This window comes from Equus caballus, chromosome 21 (assembly GCF_041296265.1).
Source record: "Equus caballus isolate H_3958 breed thoroughbred chromosome 21, TB-T2T, whole genome shotgun sequence".
NCBI classification, from domain to species: domain Eukaryota; kingdom Metazoa; phylum Chordata; class Mammalia; order Perissodactyla; family Equidae; genus Equus; species Equus caballus.
Window position 1 is genome coordinate 33,822,009 of NC_091704.1, and position 25,997 is coordinate 33,848,005.

The 25,997-nt window shown below is 41.2% G+C and overlaps 1 protein-coding gene across 2 annotated transcripts in view; it reads right to left on the reverse strand.

Moving 5' to 3' along the window:
- The window catches only part of ITGA2 (integrin subunit alpha 2), a 93,566-nt gene extending 76,941 nt beyond the window's left edge, over window positions 1-16,625 (reverse strand). Inside the window, exons 1-2 of one of the 2 annotated variants that reach the window (XM_070246825.1) lie at window positions 16,546-16,625; window positions 16,220-16,376 (exon numbers count right to left, since the gene is read on the reverse strand). In XM_070246825.1, coding sequence (XP_070102926.1) covers window positions 16,220-16,277 — 58 coding nt within the window. In that variant the 5' untranslated portion in view covers window positions 16,278-16,376; window positions 16,546-16,625. Of the gene's footprint in view, window positions 1-16,219; window positions 16,467-16,545 lie in introns of those variants that run through there. The other variant, XM_005604279.4, reaches the window with a different exon arrangement.
- Window positions 16,626-25,997: the final 9,372 nt, after the last annotated feature.

A 25,997-nucleotide genomic window follows, 5' to 3' on the forward strand; every position in this document is an offset into this window, starting at 1 on the left:
AGACACAGCAAGAAGGCAGCAGTGTACAAGTCAGGAAGAGCGGTCTCACCAGAAACCAACCTTGATGACCACCTGATCTTGGGCTACTGGTCTCCAGAACTGTGAGAAAATACATTTCTGTTAAAGCCACCTGGTCTCTGGTATTTTGTGATAGTAGCCCCAGCAGACTAAGTCAGGGAAATCAGATTATACCAGAAAATTTCAATTTACTATTCAGAGTTTTAAAGATAATTCTGTCAATACATAGATGCACACATATCAATACAGGAGAGCTATATGCTAATTTCAGTTATATTATTTAAGATTAATATTTTGTGTGAAAAAAATCTAAGTTTTTTAGCGACAAAGTAACTGCATCAAATCTTGGAGTACTGTGGCACTTAGGTAATTTTGAGGCCCTTTCACATTTTTTGATCTTGCAGGCAATGAAGGTCTTCAAAAGTCTACTGCAGTTGCTTTTTAGGTCCATTTATTTTGACTTAGTGCTTCCTAATAACTCAATAGATTCTCTTTTTTTCATAACGATGTTGGAGGGGGAGTTGCCGTCTGTCCACCTCACTGTCTCCCAGTGGCCGAGAGGACTGGGAGAACCCCTAGGAATATCAGCTCCTCAATTCACTGCACTTTCTTCCTTGATCCCTTGAGTGAAAAGGGAAACTGTCTCTCTCTCTCTTGCAGAAGAGCATTTTTGTGCAGTTAGCAAGTCAGCACCTGTTGACTAACTCACTCAGGAGCAAGGTATGCCTCACATGTCTCGAGGCAATAGATGGAAACAATAGGGTAACTGAAGTTAGTATTTCTTCCCTCATAGCTCTGTTCACAGGCCACTTCTCCATAAACTTTTGGTTCAGATCTTCCCCTACCATTCTAGCCTGCACGCACCCTTCTTCTAACTCCCTCAACACTCACCATTTGCATCTCTTATTGGGTGTACTACCCCAAAATGTTACTCTATTGTTCTCATGTGTAAGTTTTGCCTCGATAACTGCATAATCATTCGCTCCCTCAACTGTCCGACCTCACCCTCTACCCTCTCCCTTTAGCTCACTTAGCTGGGCTCCTGGCTCTTCCTTGAACACACTCTGATCTCAGGCCTGTCTCATGTGTTCCCTCTGCATGGAAGACCCTTTTCCCAGAGAGCGTCATGCCCACTCTCATTGCCTTCTTGTTTCTGTATCAAACATCAATCTAGCAGAGCTGCCTGTCCTCACTACCTGTGGTGGTCAGGGGCTCCCAGTGATTCCCATCTCCTGTTATTCATGCCTTTGTGTGATCCTTTCCCCCAGAGGGAGGGCAGGACCTGTGACTTCAAACCAATAGAATTAAAGATTCAAAGCATAGAATCAAAAGTCACAAGATGTCACCTCTGTGATCACATTACACCAGATTGTAACTTCCATCCTGATAGCAGACACTATCTTCTATTGGCTTTGATGACGCAAAGAGGCCTCCAGGACAAGGAACTGAGAGCAGCCTCCAGCTGAGAGCCAGCAAGGAGCTGGGCCCTCAGGCCAACAGCCCTAGAGAAAATTAATTCTGCCAACAATCGAAGTGAGCAGAAGCGGCTCCTTCCTCAGTTAAGCATTCAGATGAGACCTCAGCTCTGGTCAACACCTTGACTGCAGCCTGTGAGAGACCCTGAAGCAGAAGATCCCAATGAAGCCACACCTAAATTCCTGACCCACAGAGATTGGAAGATAATAAATGTATATTATTTTAAGTCATTCTACATGTGGTAATTTTTTGTATAGCAATAGATAACTAACACATAACCCTATGTAAAACAGTACCTTCCTCTTTCCCATCCACTGCCCAGCATTCTCTGTACTCTTACTATGCTGTATTTTTCTCAATGGAGCATCACTACCTCATATGCTATATATTTATCTTTTTTATTTGCCTGCCTCCCTTATTGAAGTCTGTATGGGGCAATCTAAGTTTTGAAGGGATTAAAGGTTTTACAATTTGGGAGAGTGGCTCTTTAAGGAAAAAAGTTACAAAATTGTAACACAAATTATGGCATAAAATTAAATATACCTATCGAATGAGAAAAGCAATCCTAGCAAGTTACACGTTTTTAAAAGCTGAAACATCCAAAAAAAAAATAACATATATTTTACTGATCGCCTGAGACACTTCTGTAATACCTTTTTCCTACAGTTTTTGGCTCTTTTGATCACCACTTCACTTGACAATAATTTTATAAAATCACATTCTCTAAAAAGAGCTCAATTTTTCTTCTGTTACGGTAAATTGAATTTTTAAAATTATTATTTATAGTTAAGAAAAGTTCCTTTCATTTTCATAACTCTTTATTTGTAGCATCATGTAAATGTTTAGGACTGTTTTCCAGTATCATACAGGAGCTATAGTATTTCAAAGCACCTCAAGTTTTCTTTTACAGGGATTAATCCAGAAACTCTTTGAATTGATGACATTTATTAACTAGTTTGTGGTTGATGTCTTTGTTGAAATGTGTTATGTTAGGGTACAAAAGAGGCAGTGATCTTAGCTTTTGCATGTTTAATAAAAATATGAGGCTGTGTGAACCCATAGGAAGGGGCCTCCACAGCGAGGGTCCCGAAGCTTAAACTTCAGCTTTTTATGGTAAATCTGCCTTCGTCCCTATGAGTAGAGACTTTGTCTATTGTGTCTACTGCTATATCCCCCAGTACTCAGAATAGGGCCCAGCACAGGGTAGTGGATCAACTGAATGAACAGATAGTCCGCTGATTCTTTCACCTTTCCACCTAACAATAAGTTCTGCATACAATGGGAGATCCATAGAGACCAGTTTACTTAATAAACATGAGTTCTGGACTGGTTCAAAGGAAGATGCTTGAATGTAGGCTACTGAGAAGATATATAAATCAATGGATGAAAAGATACATCAATAAATATACATACATAGATGCACATACATATGTATATACAAATACACACAAATTTAATTTTCTCTTTAGAATTTTAGAGAATATTTAACTTTGCTTTTTATCTAGCTATAGGGAACCCTAAAGAGAAGACTGACTGTATTTGGGTGTGATGATTGGCAGAAGTATACCAGTGCTAGAAGTACAAGGATTTTTTTTTAACTGAAAAATCCACATACTGGGGAAGACCAACAGTATCTCACAGTGCCTAAGAGCTTGGCTTCTGTATGAACAGCTCTGTGACCTTGGGCAAGTTCCTCATCCAATATAAGCCATTGGTTTTTCACCTATGAAACAGATAACATACGAGCCTACCTCATTGTGATCAGACAATGCACGTAAAACCCTCAACCCAGTGCCCAGCAAATGAGCGCTTAGTAAAGACAGTCCGTTTTTCTTTTGTTTTGTTTTGTTTTTACTATTTATATGGTTGTGTTACTGAGGAAGGCATATTTTTTGAGAACTTTAAAAGGCATGCCAACTTGTGATCCCACTTTCACCTCTAATGTGAAAAATATACCCCGAATAAATTTCCCTTTAAGCTTCTGAGAACTGCTGTATAATGGGTAGGAGGATGACACATTGCTGCATTTTGCTGAGACATACTCAAAGCACACCATGAAAGCCAAAAAAACATTATCAGTCCATGGACCCTCCAGGAAGTCACACAAGCAGGAAGTGTGGTTACTCAGACCCTGACTTTGAAACTAAGAAAATAAACTTCAAACTCTAAAGTGAGGCTAATCATTATCTAGAATATGTATGACAGCGGAAAATAGTCATAGGTCACATTAGATCGCTAGAACACATATATAACCTCAGGAAATCATTTTCAATAGCATTGTCTTCATGCTGAAAGGACAATAATGCAAAAATAATGTAGAAAGCCCTCCCCTCCCTTCAAAAAAACATAGCAACTAAATTTAGAAATTATAGGCCTTTTGGAAATGACCACACATTGTATACAGATTTAAGCTCTATAATATCTGGCTTATAGCTATAGGGCTTAAAAAAAATGTTAATGCAAAACCAAAAGCCCAAAATGACCCTTACAACTGCTTTTGGAATATAGTGGCGTAACATTCTCCCTCTTTCATTAAGAAAAACAACGCAATTTTTCTTTAAAAGTCTTTGTTTTGAGTGTTAAATTTTACATTCAATAAGGATCTAGGTGATACTATACTCCTCCACAGGTGATGTTAGAAATGGAAAGTGGAGCTCCTGGAGGGGCTGCCTTGAATCCTCCGATTCCCCCAGTGTCTGACCTTCCACTGCCATACACTAGGCACCCCATGAAGGTCCCTTAAATAAATGAATGATGATAAAAATGGATGAATACCAAGTAGATGGATTTAAAAAAAAATAACATTACATATGTTTTCATAGTCTGCAAAATACTTTTCCATTCATAATCCCATTTGATCCTCCCAACGACCCAGCAAAGCAAGGAATAGTTTGCCTGTGACTTACCCAAAGTCACCCAGAAAAATGGCATTTAACTAACTCTTCAGAGCTGGAGTTCTTTCCATGATGTCACGAACATTAAATGGGCTTAATAACTGTTTTTTTAGTGTAGTGGTTCTCAACTGGGAGCAATTTTGTCCCTTAGAGGGCATTTGGTAAAATCTGGATACATTTCTGGTTGTCACACTGGGCTGGAGAGGTTGGCTACTGGCGTCAAGTGAGTGGAGGCCATCGATGCCACTCAACATCCTGCAATGCACAAGACAGCTTCTCCCGCCCCCCAAGAAAGAATTATCTAGCCCTAAATGTCAGTAATGCTAACGTTGAGCAAATCTGGTCTAAACAATGAACAGCTTGTAAACACCATTAACTTAAGTTACTGTGGTGGTTTTAAAATATGTCTGGGATTTATTTGACACACTTCCCATCAAGAGACAGAGTAAATCTCCTCCCCCAGAATCTAGGTGGGATTTCATGATTGCTTTGACAAATAGATGCAGTTGCGTCATTTCTGAGTCTAAGCTAGAAAAGGCCATGCAGTTTCTTTTGAGACACTTGCCTTTGGATCCCCACATTGCCCCACAAGAAGTCAGACTTCCCAGAGGGCGCCATGCCGGAGACACTACTTGATGGGACCACACAAAGAAAGAGAGATTCCTACCCTCTGATGGTAACCACGTGAGAGACCTTGAGCCAGAACTGCCCAGCCAAGCCATTTTCAAAGTCCTACCCAAGAAACCATGAGAGATAACAAATTATGGCTGTCATTTTCAGCCACTAAGTTTTGGGATGATTGGTTACATGGCAATAGCTAACCAGAACAATCTCCAGATTCAGTAACTCGCAGTAAAGTGCTCTGGCAAACAGAATGTCTTCTCTTTCCCCCTAAAGGGTTCTGATCCATGGAAGTATGGGAATCTTAACTAGATTGCCACTCCTCGAGTGAAAAGGGATTATAATCAGCCTGTGGGAAACAGGTGACAAAGGGAAGTTTGTCAGAGATTTTCTAAAGAAATTCTGAAGGGCACCCTGAAATGATGGACAGCACACTGCAGGTTGGAGTCCTAGGTTTTAGTCATTTCAAAGGCTGGTTATCATAAAAATGAGGCATTTATTAGAGGATCTCTTGAGGTTTCTTCTAGCCTAAATGCTAGAATATCCTAATCTATATATATTTTTCAAAAGATAGGCGTTTTTAAATTTTAACTTAAAAAATGCATCCTGATGAATATGAAGAATGAGAATTAAAATAAATACGCAGCAGCACTTTATATCCAGCAAACTACAAAAAAAATTTAAAAACTATAAAAAGTCAATTAAAATCTAATGTTGGTGAAATTGGTAAATTCACACCTTACTGATGACTACATTATTCAATATGCTACAGGAGCTAAAAAATACACATAATCTTCGACTCAGTAATGCCTCTTCTGGAAACTGTCCAAAAGGAAAAAGAAAAGAAAAAGCATCTTGCACAAAGACATTTATAGTTACATTATTTGCAGTAGGGGCAAAAAATCCACAGGAAACAACCTGAATATGCAACAATGGGACAATAGTTAATCATAACATGGCAGGATGCATTAATGTAAAGTTATAAATATGAAGCCCGAATGGAAAAGTATACACAAAAGATCAAGTGAAGAAAAGCAAAACATTCATTTTCATATAAATGGTGAGTATATCTATGAAAAAAGTTTTTCACATATATAAATATCAAAAGAAGGAAAGAAATATGAATTTATAAATAAATATTTTTTCTGTAAAGAGGAATGTTTTAGTATGTCATTTTTCTATAAGGATATTAAATATTCTGCTTCATAAAGAAAAGCTCCTACAAGCTGAAATTATTAATCAAGTTTAGTATTTCAATGGATATATTTACTTCACAGTTATCTGAATCCTGGTTTTATTTTAATTTTTTTATCAATCATTTTCTCAGCGTTTCCTATATGCCTCATCCTGGGAATACAATGATAAACAGGATGCAAAGTGATCTTAAAGAATGTATTCGGTAGGAGAGAGAGTCAAGCTGAAGATAAATTATGGTGCTGCTTCATGAGAACAGAAAAGGGGTACAGGAAAGGGCTTTTTGGGGAAAAAAGATGTCTGTACTGTCCTGATACTTTTATTCATCTTGTTACTTGTCAACAGAGCTATCCTAGTAAAATTATTTCAAGACAAAGGAGAAACATTTCAAAAGCAAACAAACTCTGTCAAAGAAGTGGAAAAAACTTACCAACTACAGAAATATTTTAGCAAATTCAGACAAACCTGCAAATAGAGGCCTTTTTGCATATTCTAATTGGAAAAAAACTAGGAAGTTTTGAGTTTGGCATTCATTCAGAAAGCATGCCTTTAATCCATGTTACGGTAGCTGTCACACACTTCTCATGCATTCGTCATTCATTCAACAAAATTCAACTTGGCACAAGCAAAGAATAACAGGCCCTGTCTTCTCAGAGTTTGCAGTCGATGGGAGTTAGAGCCAAGTCAACAGATTGTTGAACAGAATGTGACAACTGCTATGAAAGGGTCCACGTGAGAAGGACACCTAAAATGGATTAGGGGTTGGGAAGGCTTTGTAGGGTACACAAACCTCAGTGAAGTTGAGACTTAAGTCATGTACAGAACGGTGGTTGGCAGCCAAAGAGTATTTCAGAAAGAGAGAACACAGACAAAGGTAAGAGACCATGGGACTGTATTCCTTTTTTCTTTTTCTTTTTGGTGAGAAAGATTGGCCCTGAGCTAACATTTGTTGCCAATCTTCCTCTATTTTGTATGTGGGACACCGCCACAGCATGGCTTGATGACTGCTGTGTAGGTCCGTGCCTGGGATCCGAACCTTGGAATCCAGGCCACTGAAACAGAGCGAGCGAACTTGACTACTATGCCAACAGACTGGCCCCAAGGGACTGTATTCTTAAAAAGGGCTAAGGTCACATCTCACTTGAACCATAACAACAACAACAAAAATAATAAAATGACATATATATTAAAGTTTGATAATTTGAGGGCAAAAATTAAATACTGTAAAAATAAAGGGATTTCTTAATCACAAACTTCATATGTTGAAATCCTAACCCCCAAAGATAATGGTATTAGGAAGTGGGCCTTTCAGAGGGGCGTAGGCTTCACCCTCAAGAAAGAGATTAGTGCTCTTATGAAAGAGTCTCCAAAGAGACCTGAGCCCCTTCCACCACGTTCGGACACAGTGAGAAGGTGCCGGCTATGAATCAGGAATGGGGCCCTCACCAAAACTCCACCATGCTGGTGCCTTGATCTTAGACTTCCCAGCCTCCAGAATTGTGGGAAATAAATTTCTGTTGTTTATAAGCCACCCAGTCTGTCGTATTTTGTTATAGCAGCGTGAATGGACTAAGACACTGTGAAATTTACATAAATTATTTATTTAATCATCTTTTAATTTTGCATTAAGATTTTTTTATTTGGGGTATTTATTACATCTTTATACTGAAGGAAAATACAAATCACATAAAAGTAGCCCAATTTTCAAGGCTAAGTTTCTCTTTTTTTTCCTCAGGGAACAATGTTAATAAGTAACAGAAAACTAAGCTAATTATTCTGAAATATCTATTTCGTGCACTAGCATTCACAAAATGGTTTAGGAAAGGTTATAAAATCCAGAAGATTCAGTGTTCATATTCTAATAAGGATCCAAAGGCTGTTTGCTGAAAGGACCTGAAGGTAACTGGTAAACAATTTGGAATAGAGTTATCTAACTGAACTGACCAGAAGCCGGCTTGGATTCAGTCTGCATTTCTGCACAGTCTCCATGGAAATGAGATCAGGCTGCACAAAGACAACAAAGGCCACCCTCAAATGAATCGGGGAGAATGACAACTGCCAATGTTCCAGCCAACCATGGGTGCAATAGCTTTGTTCACGCTTTTCAAAACACAATGAAATAATCTCTCACGCAGACAATACAGTGTCCATCACTCTTTTATTTCCAGTGCTCTGTTTAAACATTAACCACATTTTTATACAGAAAGCCTTTCAGTGATCAGGAGTTATGTACGGCTTCTGTAGTAAAAACTGTCTCTAGTCACTTCAAACTAATAAAAGGAAGAATTGCGGTTACCCTTTTAGAACATAGCATAATAACGTGGGCATCTTCACTGACAAAACTGCACAGTTTCTATGCACTGTTTGGGCAACTAAACAAACAACTCTCTCAAAGGGAGAAAAATATATTTGAAAATTATTAACAGTCCCAATATTCTATGGACCTGAAAATATTAGCAAAATATGCAGTGCAAGTTTATACTGGTTAGTAAATGTAATTTACGCGCACAAGTGTCTGCATGCACGGACTGATAAAGTGCTGGAATATAAGCACTTTGAACTAATTATAACTTTAACAAAATTAAGAATAGACATTAATTTCTTTTCTAATTTATATGATTAAGTGAAAATGTTTTAAAACGCTTTGAAAACACCACTGAGTTATACAGAATAAAAAGCTTTAAAATTTTACTTAATAGAAATTTTCAAAGCCAACACTAATTCTCTGTCCTAGAGGGACTATGATTTCTGAAAAGATTTCTTTGAGGATCTTTATTATACTAAATACGAATAAAGAATTAAAAGCTTAACTGGAGAAACATAAATTTATAGTTCTAAAAGAATATTTTAGAAAATCAGACTAAAGCACTGTTATTAATTCTACTACCAGAATTGGAATATCGTCATATATGACACACCCTAAAAACTGCACTATGCTTATTGGTTAAAGCTACTTTAGCGTGGTGAGTATGTTCTGGAACAAACATGTATCCAACGGCTCCCTCATCAATCCAAGCAGCCACCCGGGAGAGTGAGAGGTGCTGATTGCCGTAGCTCTGCTGTCTCCTCCCCTGGCGCCCCTCAAGGCTCTGCTCCCTTCCCCTCTTTGCATGCCTTGATCAACTTCACCTTCCTCTCATTAGTTAATATCCTCTCCATTTCATACCTTAGAACCTACTTTGCCTTTCTTCACATGATCAACTGTGACTTCTAAGCTGTTGCCGGAGCTGTTGTTGTGGGTCATCCAATTTTCTCCCTCTCCTTTGTCTTTGATCACACCCTTTCCATAGACATCAGTGCTCCTCCTCTCTCCTCTTGTGTTCTGGACCCTGCCACATACAGGTGCCCAAATGTAATTTTCCAAAATTACAAGTGTATCATTCAGTACCATGAGTAATAGAAGGAAAAAGAGTATCATTATAATAATTTTTATGCAAGTCTCTCCCATGTTTGTTTGCTTGTTTGTTTTAAGGCAGTTACTCCCATCTTGTCCCTCTAGCCAGGCTCTCCTCCCTTTTACTGCCAAACTCCCTGACACTGTCTACATTTCCTCACATTCCATTTACTCCTCTGCCCACTTCGCTCTGGTTTCTACGTTTTTGACTCCTTGGAGACGGCCCTTGCCGAGCTGTCAGACTTGCTTGAATTGCATGGAGAAGTTGATCCTATGACCAACTCTTTCTTCTCAAAATATTTCTGTGGTGCCCAACTTCCCACAGCCTTCTTTCTGCTACTTCAGCTGCTCCTTCTCTCTCCCTTGGCATCCCCACTTCCTCAGCTGACCCTCTAAGGTAGTTCCTCAGGTTGTAGCTAAAGTCATCTTCTAGTCTGTCTTTGCCTGATTTATCAACTAGCACCATGTCTTCAATCACTCTCTAGATGCCTATGACTCCTAAATCTCCATCCTCATCTTGCTCTGTCCTCTCCTAACACCACTGTATATAATCATCTACTAACTAGACCTGCACACCTGGATGTCTCAAACTCAACCTGTCAAGCTGAACTGATCATCTTTCTCTTCTAACTTGCCCTCCTTCAGCACTCCTTGTCTCAGTAAATGGCAGCCCAATGAGTTGTCCACATCAGAGACCCAGACCTCAGTCTTATCTTCTCCCTCTCTTGCTGCCACCACGGTAAATCAATCACTAAATCCCGTCCATTCTTCCTTACTATTTTTCAGATCTTTCCCTTGCTGTCTTTCCTTACTGCCACCATCATCTCTCAATTAGCGTACTCAGCAAAACTAAACCAGAACTAGAACCAGTTCTTTCCTAAGTAGTCTTGGTGCCTTCAGTATGGCCTCCATTCAATCCACCATCCTCCCTGTCACCACAGTGATCTGCCTAAGGAACCAATCTGCTCATGTCACTCCCCTGCTTAAGGCCCTTCAAAACTTTCCATTGTCCTCAGGATAAAATTCACGCTCCTTACCATGGTTTACAAGGTCCTTCACAGTCAGGGCCCCACTAACCTCTCAGCTCTCACTCTCTGTGAATACCTCGAGAAATGTGTTCTGGGCACAATGACCTCCTTCTTTCCTATTCAAGCATCTAAAACATCTGACTGAGGAACTAGGACACTTGCGTCCTATTCCTGGGTATGCTACTCTCTATCTTACATTACCATATTATCACTTATAGCCATTTTAAAAGGGCAGCACTAAACTCTGTAACCTCTGAGGTCCTTCACAGTAGGTCTGAACTATGATGATTCTCTCCTGGCCCCATGAAGACTTCTCTGGGGACTTGATACTTAAATGTGTCACGGTGATATTTCTCCATCCTCGGACCTCAACATTTAGTTCTGTATCACTCATTTAGCCATTAATTATATGCAACCATACGACATCTGTTATGTTATAGAAACTCATGTTACATCTCTCTGTTATAAACACAGACAACACAATGACACACCAAAAACACATAACTAGGTTTTAAAATACATGGAAAATTTTTAAGACACCAAGAGGTACAATGGCTCTGAATTTCAATAATTCAGAAACTCAAAGACAATATCAAGGACCTGCTTTCTTTCTGTCCTTCCACTGGGCCAGTATGTTGGCTTCATCCTCAAGCTGACTGACATCATGGTTGCAAGATGGCTATAGCTGTTTCAAGCTTCACGTCTAGGTCTGAACATATGTTTCTTAACCAGCGTCTCTCTGAGGAATGAAAAATTCTTTCCCAGAAGTCCCAGAGCAGATCTCCCTCCACATCGCAGTGGCCAAAAGTGCATTACATGCCCAGGTCTTAATCAGACATGGCGAGAGGTATGGGACCACCAGGACTGGCTCAGTCCAATCACCCCTCAACATCCCCTGCATCTCCTACGTGTGCATAGGAGGGGAGTAACCCAACAATTGGACTGCTGTCAGAAAGGAGGATGGCAGGGTCTGAAATTGGTTAGGCATCCACCGGGGGCTGAGACAATATCCTGCCCTGATGCCTGGACTCGTTTCCAAATAGACTGCAACCTCTCTAGACCATGTTTCAAGTTTCCTATGGTTCCACACTATGCCTAGCACATTGCCTTACATATAGCCATTACTGCATAAAAATATGGTCAAACAGTTTTATGGAATTCACTGTGGCCAGACCAACAAAGCACCTATGGATCACGTGAAGGGACATCATAGGAATCACCTTCATACACAGAATCTATGATTGTCTGAGGATTTGTGGTATCAAGATTCTTCTCTTTAGAGAGTATTCTTCTGCTGTGTTCTTTCAGGTAAATCATTAGTCACAATAACAAATGAAAAAAAAATCCCTAAGAACCCTCCACATCTTTGACTCGCTGATGAGAATGACAGCCTTCCATGGTTCTTTCTCTTATAGGCTGTGCTGAATTTTCAGCAATATCTCAAGCTAAACAGGGCTGATAGTCCAGACTAAAGCTTGTGACTTTAGTGGTAACATTTACATGACGTCAGGGTGGTACTTTTTGCCCCAAGTATTTTCCCTGAAATACTTTATTTTTGACACACTGACTGCATGTCTCTTTATTTTACTGAATGTCTAACAGTCCATCATTACAAGCTCATCTCTTTATATTAATAGGCTTCTCCCTTTTAATATGCCCAAGGCTGTTAGCACATTGAGACAGGAGCAGTCAGCACTCACTTTAAAGGGAATTCACTTGAACTGATGCATTCGCTGACTCTTGTGTTGAAATCTACCTGTCTTGGTGGTCATCTCACAACAAGGTAGTACAGGCAACACTGGAAATTTAATTTCTTAGGAAAGACGAGGTGCAGTGCTAATATTTAAGCAATTATTTCCAAACCTGGCTGTATATCAGAAACATATGAGTAATTTTTTTAAAATACTGTATCTCGAGCCCCAATCCATGAATTTAAGTCAAACAGTGGCTCATAAACCAGTAGTTAACAGAGCGAAGCTCAGTCAAGGCTGGGCCGGTATAGCTGGAGAGGCATGGGGGAGAGGGTTATGTCTCAGAGGGTGCCCTAAGTCTGTTGAGGGGTTAAGGATGAGAGGAGAGAGATGGCTTAGGGTGGGTCCCAGAAATGAGAGAGTACCTCAAGATTTCCTTTTTTGTTATAAAAGAAAAACTTCTCTACTTTCTAATTTTGCTTGGGGTTGTCTCTTCTAACATTGGACAATGGTCATTTGCAAACGGATGAGAGAAAAAGGTAAAACGCATCAAGGCAAAGAAAGCAAAGAGAATAGTCTGGAAAATATTCTAACACTAAATATAATAGAATCAGATGCAGTCAGAATACAAAATGGGTGTATATAGATGGCTTTGGGGGGTGTGTATTGTGTGTGTGTATATGTGTAGCACGTAAGCTTGTGCATAAGTGTGTGCAGGAGTGGATGTGGTAGAGAAAAGACTGAATAGGCAGGCTACAGCCAGACGGCAAAGGCCTTTTTAGGACATGCCAATAAATTCGGATTTTATCCTATGTAAGACGAGGAACCACCAAACGTCTGAAGCAAGGGAGTGATTGAACACAAGTAAGTGTTTAGAAAGATAACATTGGTACCAAGGTGGAGAATGGGCTAGAAGGATAAGAGACAAAAGCAGGCCCACCAATTAGAAAACTATAGGAGTCCAGATACAAAAAAGCGAGGGCCTGAACCGGGTGGTAGCACAAGTTGCATGAGTTGGGGAACAGAATGAACAGAACTTGGGAGATTGGCTGTGAGGCTGAAAACAAGGGAGAAGATTCCTAGTTTTAGCGTTTGCACAATAATGCTGCCATTAAACAATAGCAGACAATACAGGAGAAAATTTCAGAGGACAGGTGTTGACCTCAGTTGAGGACACGCTGAGTTTGCCGTGCTTTGATGACATCTGGGGGAGATACTTGGTAGCAGATGGAAATACTGATCCTGAACTCAGGAGGGGAGTCTGGCTAGAGATACTGACTTGAGCAGGGGATTGGCCCAGAGAAAACTGGTAGAATGAAGAGGAGGATCCAGGATGGAATGCTGTGAACACCAAGGACTGGGCCAAACAGATGAGCCCGTGCAGGACACTAAGAAAGAACAGCCGGGAAAACAGGACAAAAACAGGGAGAGCAGAAGCCAGAGGGAGAGGGTATTTCAGGAGAAAAGAGCTGCCAAATTACATATTAAAAAGAGGACTTGCTTGCTATGAGAAAAACTAGAATATTTACAGCCTGAGGGGACATTAGGGAGAGGATCTGAAGATACTGCTTAAAGAGGGGATGACTCTGGGGCAGGGTACCAGAGACAGTGAGAGAAGATGAGGCCTAGAACCCAGGGAGAGGATTGTCCTTGGCCTGGCAACACATTAGAGAATGTCTGACATCATCACTTTAAAACTACATTTCCATTTTCTCCACGGACCTATTATTTAGTTTATGGATTATCTAGGCCTCAGGGTTGCAAGCACTTAAACCAAGGAATGACCAATGAAAGGTGATAATATGGAACCAAACTATGAGCACTGCTTTTTCGTAAATACCTGTGAGAAGGTTTATGAAAAGCAAATGTGAATCCAAGTGTGAAAATGAGATTTGAGGGTTTTAAGTTTCCACTGTGGTTGGCATGTACGCTGGAGAGGATGCAGATGTATAAACACACACACGTATATATGCCTTTCACATTTTAACTGTTGGTATGTATTTATATCAAACAATTGTACACATATATAATTTATAAACAACTATACGTGTGTGTATAGTAATGATAAATGACCCAAAATTTTATACAGATAGGGTAATCATAAAAAATTTCAGCTATCACTGACCTGGAGATTTCAATTATTCAATTATTCAATGTTTATCTTGGATATTCTTGGTATGAAAAAACGATGCTGCTTCCCTAGGAACTTGGATTGATATCACCAATGACAAAGCTTTATGATGATCATCCTGAATTAAGAGAAAACCTGTTCCTTAAGTCTGCAAAGAATCGGAGCAGAAGGAGGGAATAAATATACAAAATCTTCTCACAGATGTCATTTTAAATCACCTCTGCTTGCTTGCATTGGGCTGTGCTTATTAACTAACCCCACGTTAAAATCTCTCTACCTGATCTTATGCCTTGCAGCAACACATTCCACTAAAGTATTTTTCACTCTTCTTTAAAAAACAAGCCTCAACAGTTCAAAGATAAGAAAAAGATGTCATGTTCCCATAGCTTCTGTTAAGGGGTAATTAAACAGAAATGAAAAGATTGGATTTAGATGTCAGCTTTTGGGAAGGTTCTGGTGTTCCAGGGCCTGATTTTCAATGTGAATCCAGCTTCATCTTAAACCTCTAGATTAGGGTTGATGGCCCCTCAGAACACTCCTGGGGTCCCCGGAGCGCATATCTGTGAAGTACCAGACACAGGTTAGACAGAAAACTTAATGATGCCTATTCTCTGCTGGGGGTAGGGATGGTGGTGCCATTTCTCTGTTATCTCTCACCTGGAGAAAATGCCACAGGGTCTATCTGGACTAGGTTTCTTCCCTAATAAAAAATAGCGACTGCCTAAATGCCTCAAAGGAGGACAGTTTAGCAAATATTTATCTTCTTTGTAAAAACACTTGAATATCAGAGACCTTTTTTTAAATTTTATTTTGATAGCTGCTCAAACTACAAAATACAAATGTGACTCCTTTCCCACCAAGTAAACTGAAAGTTTCAGTAAACTTCAGTTTCTTGAAACTAGTAAGCACATACTAGGCTCTGGATCAGGTCTGGAGAAAATTCCCTTGATGGACGATGGTCGCACAGCAGCTCGGCGCCCCCAGCCTCATTTCCCTGCTTAGTGCAGAAGGAGTCAGGCGATGGGTGGGCCCCACTCTCACCGCCCTGCAGCTGGAGCTGCTGCTCCGGCTCATTCTGGCGGCTCAGATCAAGAAAGTGGAAAGAACTTTTCCTGGCCTAAGTTTACTTTCGTTCAACAGACGACCTTATAACAATAAGAGGAAGGCAGACGGGAAGAAAGAATTCCCCTCTGCCAAGCATTTAAGAGGTGCTTGTTTTTTCTATGTACCCTACGGGAAGAAACATCAGTGCAGCGTCCTGAAAAAAATGGGGGCATTATTCATACCCTTAGGTTGAAATCGAAGCACTTTGGGCTCCCAGGCTCCTGCAAAGCCGCTAGGCATAGCGCTGAGGAGGTGCAGGCTGCCGGCCAAGACCGGATTCCCGGGACCCGCAGAACCCACTGGTCCCAGTCTGGCGCGGCACCTGTCTGAACCAGGCTGCAGGACTCTCCATCTCCAGGACACCCATTAATCTCCCTCTATGCATGGGTGCCCGAGCGTGTGTGTCTAAAACCAAAGCGCGCACCGAGGTGACTTTGAAGGGTGTTCAACAGGCAGGGTGAGACGTGCCTTATGGGGACACCAGGCGGGGGAGAGCGTGAACGGGGAGTCTCTGCATCCGGCTCTGGATGGCTAGGAGCCTGGTCCACGTGGAAGGAGAGCGGAGACGCGCGCTGCCTGAGCCCTCGTCCCGCACAACCCCTCCCGGCAGCCCCCGGGACCCGCGCTGGTCCCTCTCGCGGCCGATGCGGCGCAAACTTCTCGCTTACCTTGGCTGAGCACTAACACCAGCCGCAGCGGCGCGCCCCCTGTCCGTCCTGGCCGCATCCTGAGCCTGCCCTGGGGACTGGCGCTGCTCCGGGTTTGCAGGGAGAGCCAAGAACCCACAGCCTCTCCAAAGCCGTCTCGAGGGCTTCTCTCCTCCGCCTGGATGAGAGCAGGGAAAAGTGGCGGGGCAGCTCCCGGGGCGCCAGGGCCCGCCCCGGCCCGCCCCTCCGCCTCGGCAAACGCCGGATTTGCCCTGGCCCCGCCCCGCAGAGCCCCGGCCCCGCCGCCCGGCCTGCACCTAGCTCCGCCACACCCCCGGAAACCACACCTTAGGTCCCCTGCGCCGTCCCAGCCCCGGGATCCGTGCGGGTGGAGACGGCGCGCCCGGCAGCCTCTCCTGCCCTGGACGGGACTGGCCGGGCACATCCGACGCACGAGAGCCTGCCTGTCATACCCCGCCCCTGACAGCCTGACCCCCGCCGGCAGGAAACCCCCAAATCCCCAGGAAAATTCTGGCCCTTCTGGAGCCCCTCGCTGCTCTCGGCTCTTGGCAGGGATGGGAGGGCCGAGTGGAGCCGCGAGCCCCCAGCCCCAGTTCTTAGGGGCCGCGCGGTGCATAACTGTCTCTGCCTTTCCCCAGTGGGTGGAGAGACGGACAAAAATAAGCGCAGAATGACCAGGTTAGAAACTAACTCGACAGGAAAGAAGACCTGCTCACAAGTTATGATTATCCTGGGCGATGTTTAAGCAAGACCTGCTGCAAGAGCCGTGTGTGTGTGTGTGTGTGTGTGTGTGTGTGTGTGTGTGTGTGTGTGTGAGAGACATAAATCTTTCATTCTTCTCCAAGATAAGGAGCTGATTTGATTACTAAATTTAAGCGATTTACTTCAAGACACAGAGAGAGAAGGGTGAGACTCTGGGTATGAACTCGTGACTCTTCCTCTTTGTCTATAGTACACGGTGACCATTTTCTTCCATTATTTCAGTCCCACATCTGGAAAGAGAACATTCTATAACCACATCTGAGATTTTTACTTGCCTACCTAGGAATAGGACATTCACTTTTCTCTAAATCTGATTTTTCCTCCAAAAGTTCACCCCACAAATTCCCAAAACGTTGCTGAAACCAGAATTCTTCCAGTGACTACTTTTGTGAAATAACCAAATGTTTGAATAAATTAAACTTAAGGAGTGATTAGTCTAGTTATTATTATTATCACCATTTCAAGTCTTTATGGAGCAGGTATTATGAGTAAGATACGATGCTTGGGGTACTGCTACTAGGAAGCAGTGGTTCAAAGGTGGGAAAGACAATTAATTGGTCAAAGTCAAATGTTGTCCTTTACCATAGTTAGGCTGGAGTCTCAAATTTTTAAAGTATTGAATTGGTCTTTATCAGATGTTACTGCTTATAATCATGACTATAAACTCCAATACCTTTGCACCCAAAATATATAGCCCCTGGTGCTTTCCTATTTTCTTATCTGTCACTTACTCACTCTGCTTACTAATCCTGACAAACCCTTGAAGGCGTTTTCTTCTGACCTGCCTGTGGTACCCACCTGCTTACTAAGACTCCCGCTATCACCTGAGACCTCTTAGGTGGCTGCTCACTAACCCGACACCCAACCTTGACTCTCCTCACAAACTTTTTGCAGGAAGTCAGCCAGGTTTCGGCAAGATGAATATCTGTCTGTTTCCTTCTGACTCACTGAAATGTGAGTAAGTCTTTGGAACAGACCCTTATTTGGGAGGCAAGATAGTTCCCTTCTCGTGAGACAGGAATTTATGCTTTGTCTCTGGGTGCTGGAGAGGAAAATGTACCCTTCTTTGCTTTTGTGCTCAGAACTGGACAAATTAACAGTATGCTGGCATGAGGAACAGAATAAATCAGGAGCTATGTTTTTCCAGAGCAGGCAGAAATTTCAAATTTCAAGAAGCAAAGAGCCAACTCCTGCCCCATGTTAATTTTCAGAGTATTAAGCGTTCCTGAGACAAAACAGTTTGAGAAGTCCTGCCGTAATCTTCCTGGGGACTATCCCACCTAGTATAATTCTGCTGGACACCACATTCTGACTAGGAAATAAGGAAGATTAAGGCAGGGCTTCTGAAACTCTTTGATCTCAGGAGCCCTTTACACTGTTAAAATTATTGATGATCCCTCAGATGAATGGATAAAGAAAAGGTAATATGTATATACAGTGGAATATTATTCAGCCATAAAAAAGAAAGTAATTCTACCATTTGCAACAACATGGATGAACCAGGAGGACATTATGCTAAATGAAATAAGCCAGACAGAGAAAAACAAATACTGTATGATCTCACTCACATGTGGAATCTAAAATAGTCAAACTCATAGAAGCAGAGAGTAGAATGGTGGTTACCAAGGCCTGGGGGTAGGGGAAATGGAGATGTTAGTCAAGGGCACAAACTTTCAATTATAGATGAATACGTTCTGGGGTTCTACTGTACAGCATGGTGACTATAGTTAACAATACTGTATTGTATACTTGAAAGTTGCTAAGAGAATAGATCTTAAGTGTTCTCACCATACACAGACACAAAAAATGGTAACTACGTGAGGTGATGGATATGCTAATTAGCTTGTGATAATCATTTCACAAGGTACATGTATATCAAAACATAATGATGTATACCATATACATGCAATTTTAAATTGTCAATTATACCTCAATAAAGCTGGAAAAAATTTATTGAGGATCCCAAAGAACTTCTGTTTGTGGATTATTTCTATCAATGTTTACCATATAAGAAATTAAAACAGATTCATTTTCCAATATTTTGTATTAATTTATTTAAAAATAACAATAAGGCTCTTACATGTTAACAGAAATAGCGTACTTTATGAAAAATAACTATATTTCCCCCAAATAAAAGGATTCATGAGAAGAATGGGACTATTTTACATTTTACCAATCTTTTAAGTATCTGGCTTAAAAATAAACACTTGGATTCTCACATCTGCTTCTGCATTCAATCTGTGTGATAGGTAGTTTTGGTGAAATTATATGAATTAATCTGGCATCATTCAGATATGTAGATGGGAAAACAGGACATAGTTGTGGATATTCTTCTGATACTGCACCAAAACTCAACTAGTGGTTGTTTCTTCAAGACTAGTTGCAATGTGAAATCTGAAACCATATTAATGAACTTTTCCTACCCTAGCGCATTAAAATTCATTGGTCTATGAACACTTTGAATAGATCTTTTACCCATGCAAGATTTTGTCCCAACATGCATTAGCATTCAGAAAATATTGGTTCACTGAGTTATGCTGATCTTCCAGTTGCTGGCACCTTTCATTACACTATTTCAAGAAAAATCATATCACCACTTATCTCATCAGAAAAGTCTTTACAAGTTGGGAAACTGTCAAGCTTCTACTGGCAGATACACATTTCCAAAATTCTAATTTTTACCTGAAAGCTTCAATTTTATCAGGGGCAACAAATAGTGGCAGTTGTTTTGCTTGAAATGAAAAGCGCACTTGGTTCACTTTTTAGAAATGTCTGTCAAATACCCAAGCCTGAGCAATCATAAATTGTCTATCAATTGTTCTTTCAAGTAAAACTGACATTTCAAGAAAAAAATTACTCGTTCAGTTTAGGCATCCTTGAGACAACCATCCCACTTCAGTGTGTAACAAAAGTGCTTTATCTGTACTGCCCAGATTTACTCACGCAAAATATTCAAACAACATACTCAAAGGTCGAAACTTAATAAAAGTAATAAATTTACTGCTTCATCAAGGACATTCTTAAGTGAAACTAGCTTCCCTTTCTTCCTTCCTCCCTCCTTTCCTTCTTGCTTCTCTCCCTCCTGCCTCCCTTCCTGTCTTCTTGCACCATCAGGGCAAATGTGAACACAGTAAAAAACGCGAATAATGTCTCATTATTATTATGGAAATAGTTTTGACCTATTAAGCACTTGAAAGGGTCTTGAGACACCCAGGGACCATATTCTGAGAGCTGCTAAGGGGTGCAGTGAGGCCTCGCCACTCTCCTAGGCAGGAGTTTTGGGGAGGAGGCTCAGAGGAGTATCTCCCAGTGTTCCATTCTGGCATCTTTTTATGTTCATATCTGGCTCTTCTTTGCTTATCTCGTTCCACATATACAATGGCCTAAACCAGAAACTTCTGCTTTTCCTCCTGGGGGCTGCCACCAGGCCTCCCTCCCATACTACATCAATTCTGTCCTTACTCTCTACTATTGTTATCTATGCCACTTCCTATTTTCTGTTCCTTTGCTACTGCTGTTAGTTAAAGCCCTTTGATCTTTCACCATGACAGTGTCCTAAATAGTCTCTCTGGGCTTCCTGGTCCCTGTCTTCAGTCTACGCTTCAGACCATCACAGTTCTCTTTCTAAAAGGTGGGATTGATCTACTGAAAATCTTTGGACATCTACAGGATGAAGTTCAAGTACCTGAGTGTTTAAGCTCCCAGTTGAACCCCAACCTGCCTCTGCAGCCTCTCCCACCACTCCTCCCTCCTGCACATTACACTCAGGCCAAATTCACCTCTCCACCGACCTACCTCTCCTATTCTTCTTTGCTAATTCCTTAGCTCTTTTTCTGCCTACAGTGGTTTTCTCCCTTTTCTCTATTTTTAAAAAATCTACTTCAAGCCTCCAACCAAATTTTATTTTACCCACCCAGCCTTTCCTAGCCCCTTTATTCAAAACCAATTATTCTTTCTTGGCTCCTGACTCTCCTCGTTTAAAAAAAAACCACCTTTCTTTTGTATGTATTATGGTGCGACTTGAATTTAGTTGCTAATCCACCTTCTCAGTTCAATGCTGGATCTCTGCCATCTTATATGTTTACATCACAAGAGTCTAATCCCGTACCTGGCAAATAAATTCCCCTAAATAGTTACTAAATTGAAATGAATTTCCTAACACTTCCATATTCTTCTCCCTAGACCTAAAAAGGGTAGTGAATGTGAAATTGTATGTCAGTCCTGGAAAATTCGAAGTGAAGTAACCAGTGACTCTTCAAATGTTACCCAGTAAATCCATAACAAGAACGAGTGAAGCTCAGATTCATTGAGCTTAACTCACCCACAGGTCTCCGGGCACTAGCTGAGAGGCATAATACCCCAAAACAGAAGAGACGCTTTCAATTTAAAACCCAAACAAATAAACGAAAGTCAAATAATTCTACGTTCCCCAGCTCCCTGGACTCATCAATACACTTATGCATTATATTCAGATTTCTATGCTAGCACTTCCACGGTTGACTATCCTTATTTGTTGTTGTGTGTGGCAGACATGCAAAGCAATCTGCCAGCTCTGCCCGTAGGTCGTTCTCAGTTTGCCATGATTCCCCTCGGGAAGTCATCAAGTCACATAACCCAGCCTCCTAGTGATATGGGTACACACCTGACCGAAGCTGGATCCATCAGATTGTCTCCCAGTATTGAGGGTACGGAGATTCTTAGAGCGTCTTTGCTGACCATGTGGACTGGGTTGTGTTCACTTGGGGCAATGATTTTCTTTAATGAGCATAGAAATAAAGCCGATCTGCAGCTATTCATAGAAGACAGAGATGCAGCGATGAGAGACCAAGAAACTGACGCGTACACACACTAAAGAGAGAGAGAGATAAAGAGAGAGAGAGACAGAGAGAGAGAGAGATTACTTTAGTATTACGTTAGTTTTTCATCTCTTTCTGTTTCCTGTTTCCAGTCATTTATGAGATCTGGCTGCTTTTCCTACCTTTAGTTCCATGAAATGCCCTGGTATCCTCCTAATATTTTCTTTTTTTCTTTTAATCTAGTTTGAGTAGGTTTCTCTTCCTTGCACTATCTTATCTTTAAGACACATATGTTTCTCCTACGGGAAGTCCTTGAGGACAGGGAGCATGTCTCATTAACTTCTTTTACTCACAGTCCCTAAAGCAGAGCCTGACACAGAGCTGATGCTCAATAAATGTTTGTCTCACTAATGAATAAACACATTTGTTCAACTGATGACTAACGTCTTAATTTATTAAGATGAACCAGTGAAAAGAAGAAGTTAAGAGTTTATCTCTTAGAACATGGAAAAGCTCAACGAAGGGGAAATATTGATCATATGTACTTTAGATTTTTTTTTTTTTAAGAAACATATCATATGATGGATCAAGCCAGCTGTACAACTCTCTCTCTGGAAAACTTGGATGTTTTGGATGTTTCAGTTATAGATCAGCTATTTTTCAAGGGTGAAAAAAAATCAATCTTACTTAAATAGTCTAAGTCAAAAAATAGTTAATTGAAAGGGTATGAGGAAATTTCAGAGATGTGGATGTGGCGCTGCTTGGCAAGCCATGCTGTGGTGGGCGTCCCACATATAAAGTAGAAGAGGATGGGCATGGATGTTAGCTCAGGGCCAGTCTTCCTCAGCAAAAAGAGGAGGACTGGCAGCAGTTAGCTCAGGGCTAATCTTCCTAAAAAAAAAAAGATACACAATCTTTGATTTTTTAGGTAGTTTTTATTCTTTTCTGAAGCCAAGACTCCTCCTTTCTCAACCACTTGGCAATTTAACATTTAATGCATCCTATGAGTAATACTAACTCCTATTTTATTTGAAGTAATTTTGACTGTACCATTTAGATTGGAGTCTGTCCTTTTAGATGGAAATGAATTTCAAACATTTAACATCAAAAAGTCAAACAGAGCCAATTTTGCTATTAGGATTTATTTGACTGGCAGGACAGTGAGCTTTGTTTACACAAGAAAAGAATGGAGTCAGTGAGGATGGGAGAGCCTCAAAAGATTTTGAACTTCAGTTTTTCCAGGAATCTCAGTCTTAATCAAGATCTAAATCTTTTCTGCTTTTACATCCTCTGTTATGATAGATGAGAAAGCAACAGCTACCATTCCTGGCTCACAAACTTTGGTTCATTTCACGGTCTTCTAACATTTGTTTCTGTTTCCTGCGTAATTCTCTTCCAGACTTTTAATCTCTCTTTCTTACAAATTCTTATCATTTCTAGCATGATCCTTCACTTAAAGTAACTTGAGAATCTTGCAATAACATTACTTTTGTCATTTATTCATTCACTTACCACATATTTATTTAGGACCTGCCATGTGCAAAGCAATAGGCTAAGCACTCTGGTGAGAACAAATACATTAACTGGCTGTCCTCCATCAGCTTGAAATCTCATTACCAAACATTGTCTTCAGAATCTCGCTCTAGCTGAAATTGCATGAGGCATATGAGCAGAGAGTACGGAAGTTCAGGCTGGTTTATGCCATTCGGTGGAATGAAAGAACATTTAGGCACGTTTTCTTTACGTTCAGTAAGAATCTTTGTAAAAGCACAGCTTTATGGAAGGTAGCTTACACCATCAAAAACTCAAGATCTGAAGGTAAACAAAGATGTTTCAAGGCTTAAATTTGAGGCTACCTATCATTTTAAAAGCTCTTAAAACCATACATTTCCAGGTGGTATGCTATGGTAAAGCAGTTCGTTTCCTTTTTATAGTTGTGGTCCATGACGTATACGTAGAAGCAGTGATTTTCACGCATTTGTAAATGGAAACTTGTCAGCCTTGCCAGTCTCTGAGGGCAAATGAGATCCCATTCATGCCAATGTCCAAATGTCCTCCTCTCACTCTTCCCACTTATATATGTAGGGACCTCAACCCCTGAACTATTTCTTACACCCCTGGGTTGTGGCTTACACACATGTGCTCGAAGAGCAGTCCTGGCTGCTGTTGGCCTCTGGGGCTTGGGGCCCTTGCTCTCCTCCACCACTAAATGGGCATAGTTCCCTTTCCATTTCCACAGCTTGTGATGATTTCAGACTTCATGCTGCCAGGTCTTCTTGCAAGTCTCTCTTAAAATGAGAAGGCTGCTACCTCCCCTCAGACCAACATTCTCTTAGAGGGATTCCCCAGAAGGCTTGCTTATGTCCCAGCGCGTTACAAGATCCAGTGGGGTTTACCCATAGCTGTTACTGCCTCCCCTCCCCCTCGGTGCATACCCACCTCCAGGGTAGCTTGGTCACAAAGCATTCAGTAAGTTATTACATTACATCCAGAAACACTATTTCCTCCTGACCCTTGGCTCTGTTTCTGAGTCTGGCTCAGAATTTTTTCCACCATATTTCCTTGCAATTTGGCTTCTGTTCTTTTCCATTCTCCGTCTTCTCCTTCCCCAACTACCTAATTCCACATGACACATTATGACTAAATCTCAGCTCCAGCCCCAGCACAAACCCCTGCCATGTTTTTATGTATATTTTCTAAGTATAAGATTTTACTAGTGATTGTATTAGTTTTTTCTTTAACAGCTGCATATAGGTATAACTGACATATGATAAACTACACATATCTAAATTGCACAATTTGATAGGTCTTGGCATTTCATATTTATACTTTGAATGAACTTTTGAATGATATCATAAGATTTTTTAAGGTACATACACATAATTGTATAGGAGTGTGTGTGTGTATGTGTATGTGTGTGTGTTCACACATGCATGCATATTTGCGTGTGGGGTTGAAGGGCAAGGAGGAGGCATTCACAGAAGGCAAGCTAATCTGAGGATCCAGACAGAGTCTTGCTGTCTACAGGTCTTGTCTGACGGACCCATACAGCTACTTGAGCTGTGGAACATCTAACAGGGAGAAACCATCCCTAGGGCATGGTCAAGGCGGGAAATATTAATCCAAGGAACAAACAGTCTTCAAAGGGCAAGATTCATTTGAGTAAAGCAAGATGTCAGCTCTAAATCCCAACAGGGAGAAAACATACTAGAAGGATTACAGAGCAAAAATGGTAGGACCATCCCAGTGATACAGTATAAACTAGCACTACATTTTGGCTAAATTGTAGCATAAATGGAGTGGTAGATATTTTTTCATTTCAGCAGACTCATTACTGGATCATGAACCAGAGGAGGGACTGACTACAAGTTAGAAGCCACTGAAAGGGTTCAGAGTATGCCACCCCAAAATATGCCATTTTGACATAGAATTATCTTGAGCTAAAGGCAATTAAGAATGAGCAGATAAAAAAGAAACTCTCTGTCCTTCCCCTCTCTACCAGGAAGGACAGGACAATTCTTAATCACCAGAGACAACTGTACACTCTTATAAGCCTAGAGAGGGCACCAGAGAAATCTACATAACAAACCTTATTAACTAGCCCTCATCTCATTGGTTTCCCCAAATACTTACCTTTCCTCAGTTTCCTGCCCCTAAAAGCTTAAACCACTTTTCCTTCGTCTTATCATTTCTCTACGAAATTACTGTTCTCTGTTAAGATGCTATATAAGTCCCAAGTTCTAACCACCCCTTCTGTTGGAGGAGGTCATTGGGAGGATGTGACCATCTGTTGACCCCTGAGCTGGACCTGGGTCAGTGGAGGCTCCTCACCCCCTCCCATGCTTGGAATGTATGTTCCGCCCACTGTTCTCATAGCTGGAGCCATTTCAAGGATGCAGCCTTGAGAGAGCAGTGTGTTGTTGAGACCACCTGGCCGTTAAATGTGACTGAACTCCATTAAGGCCTCTATATAAACTTCAGATTCTGATGAGCAAGTGCAGAATTTTACTCAACTTGCAGCCTCCAGGACGAGCCTCGTATGTAAGTTCCCTTGCTTATTAAACCTACCACCTACCAATCTAGAGTGGTCTGCCTCTTTCTTTGGTCTCTCCTTGCCCTCTGTGTGTGGGGGCCAGTTTGCAAACCAACACTTTCGAGTTACTTATCACTGAGTTTCCTGTGTGTGTGCTCCATGCACGTGTTAATAAACTTATGTTTGT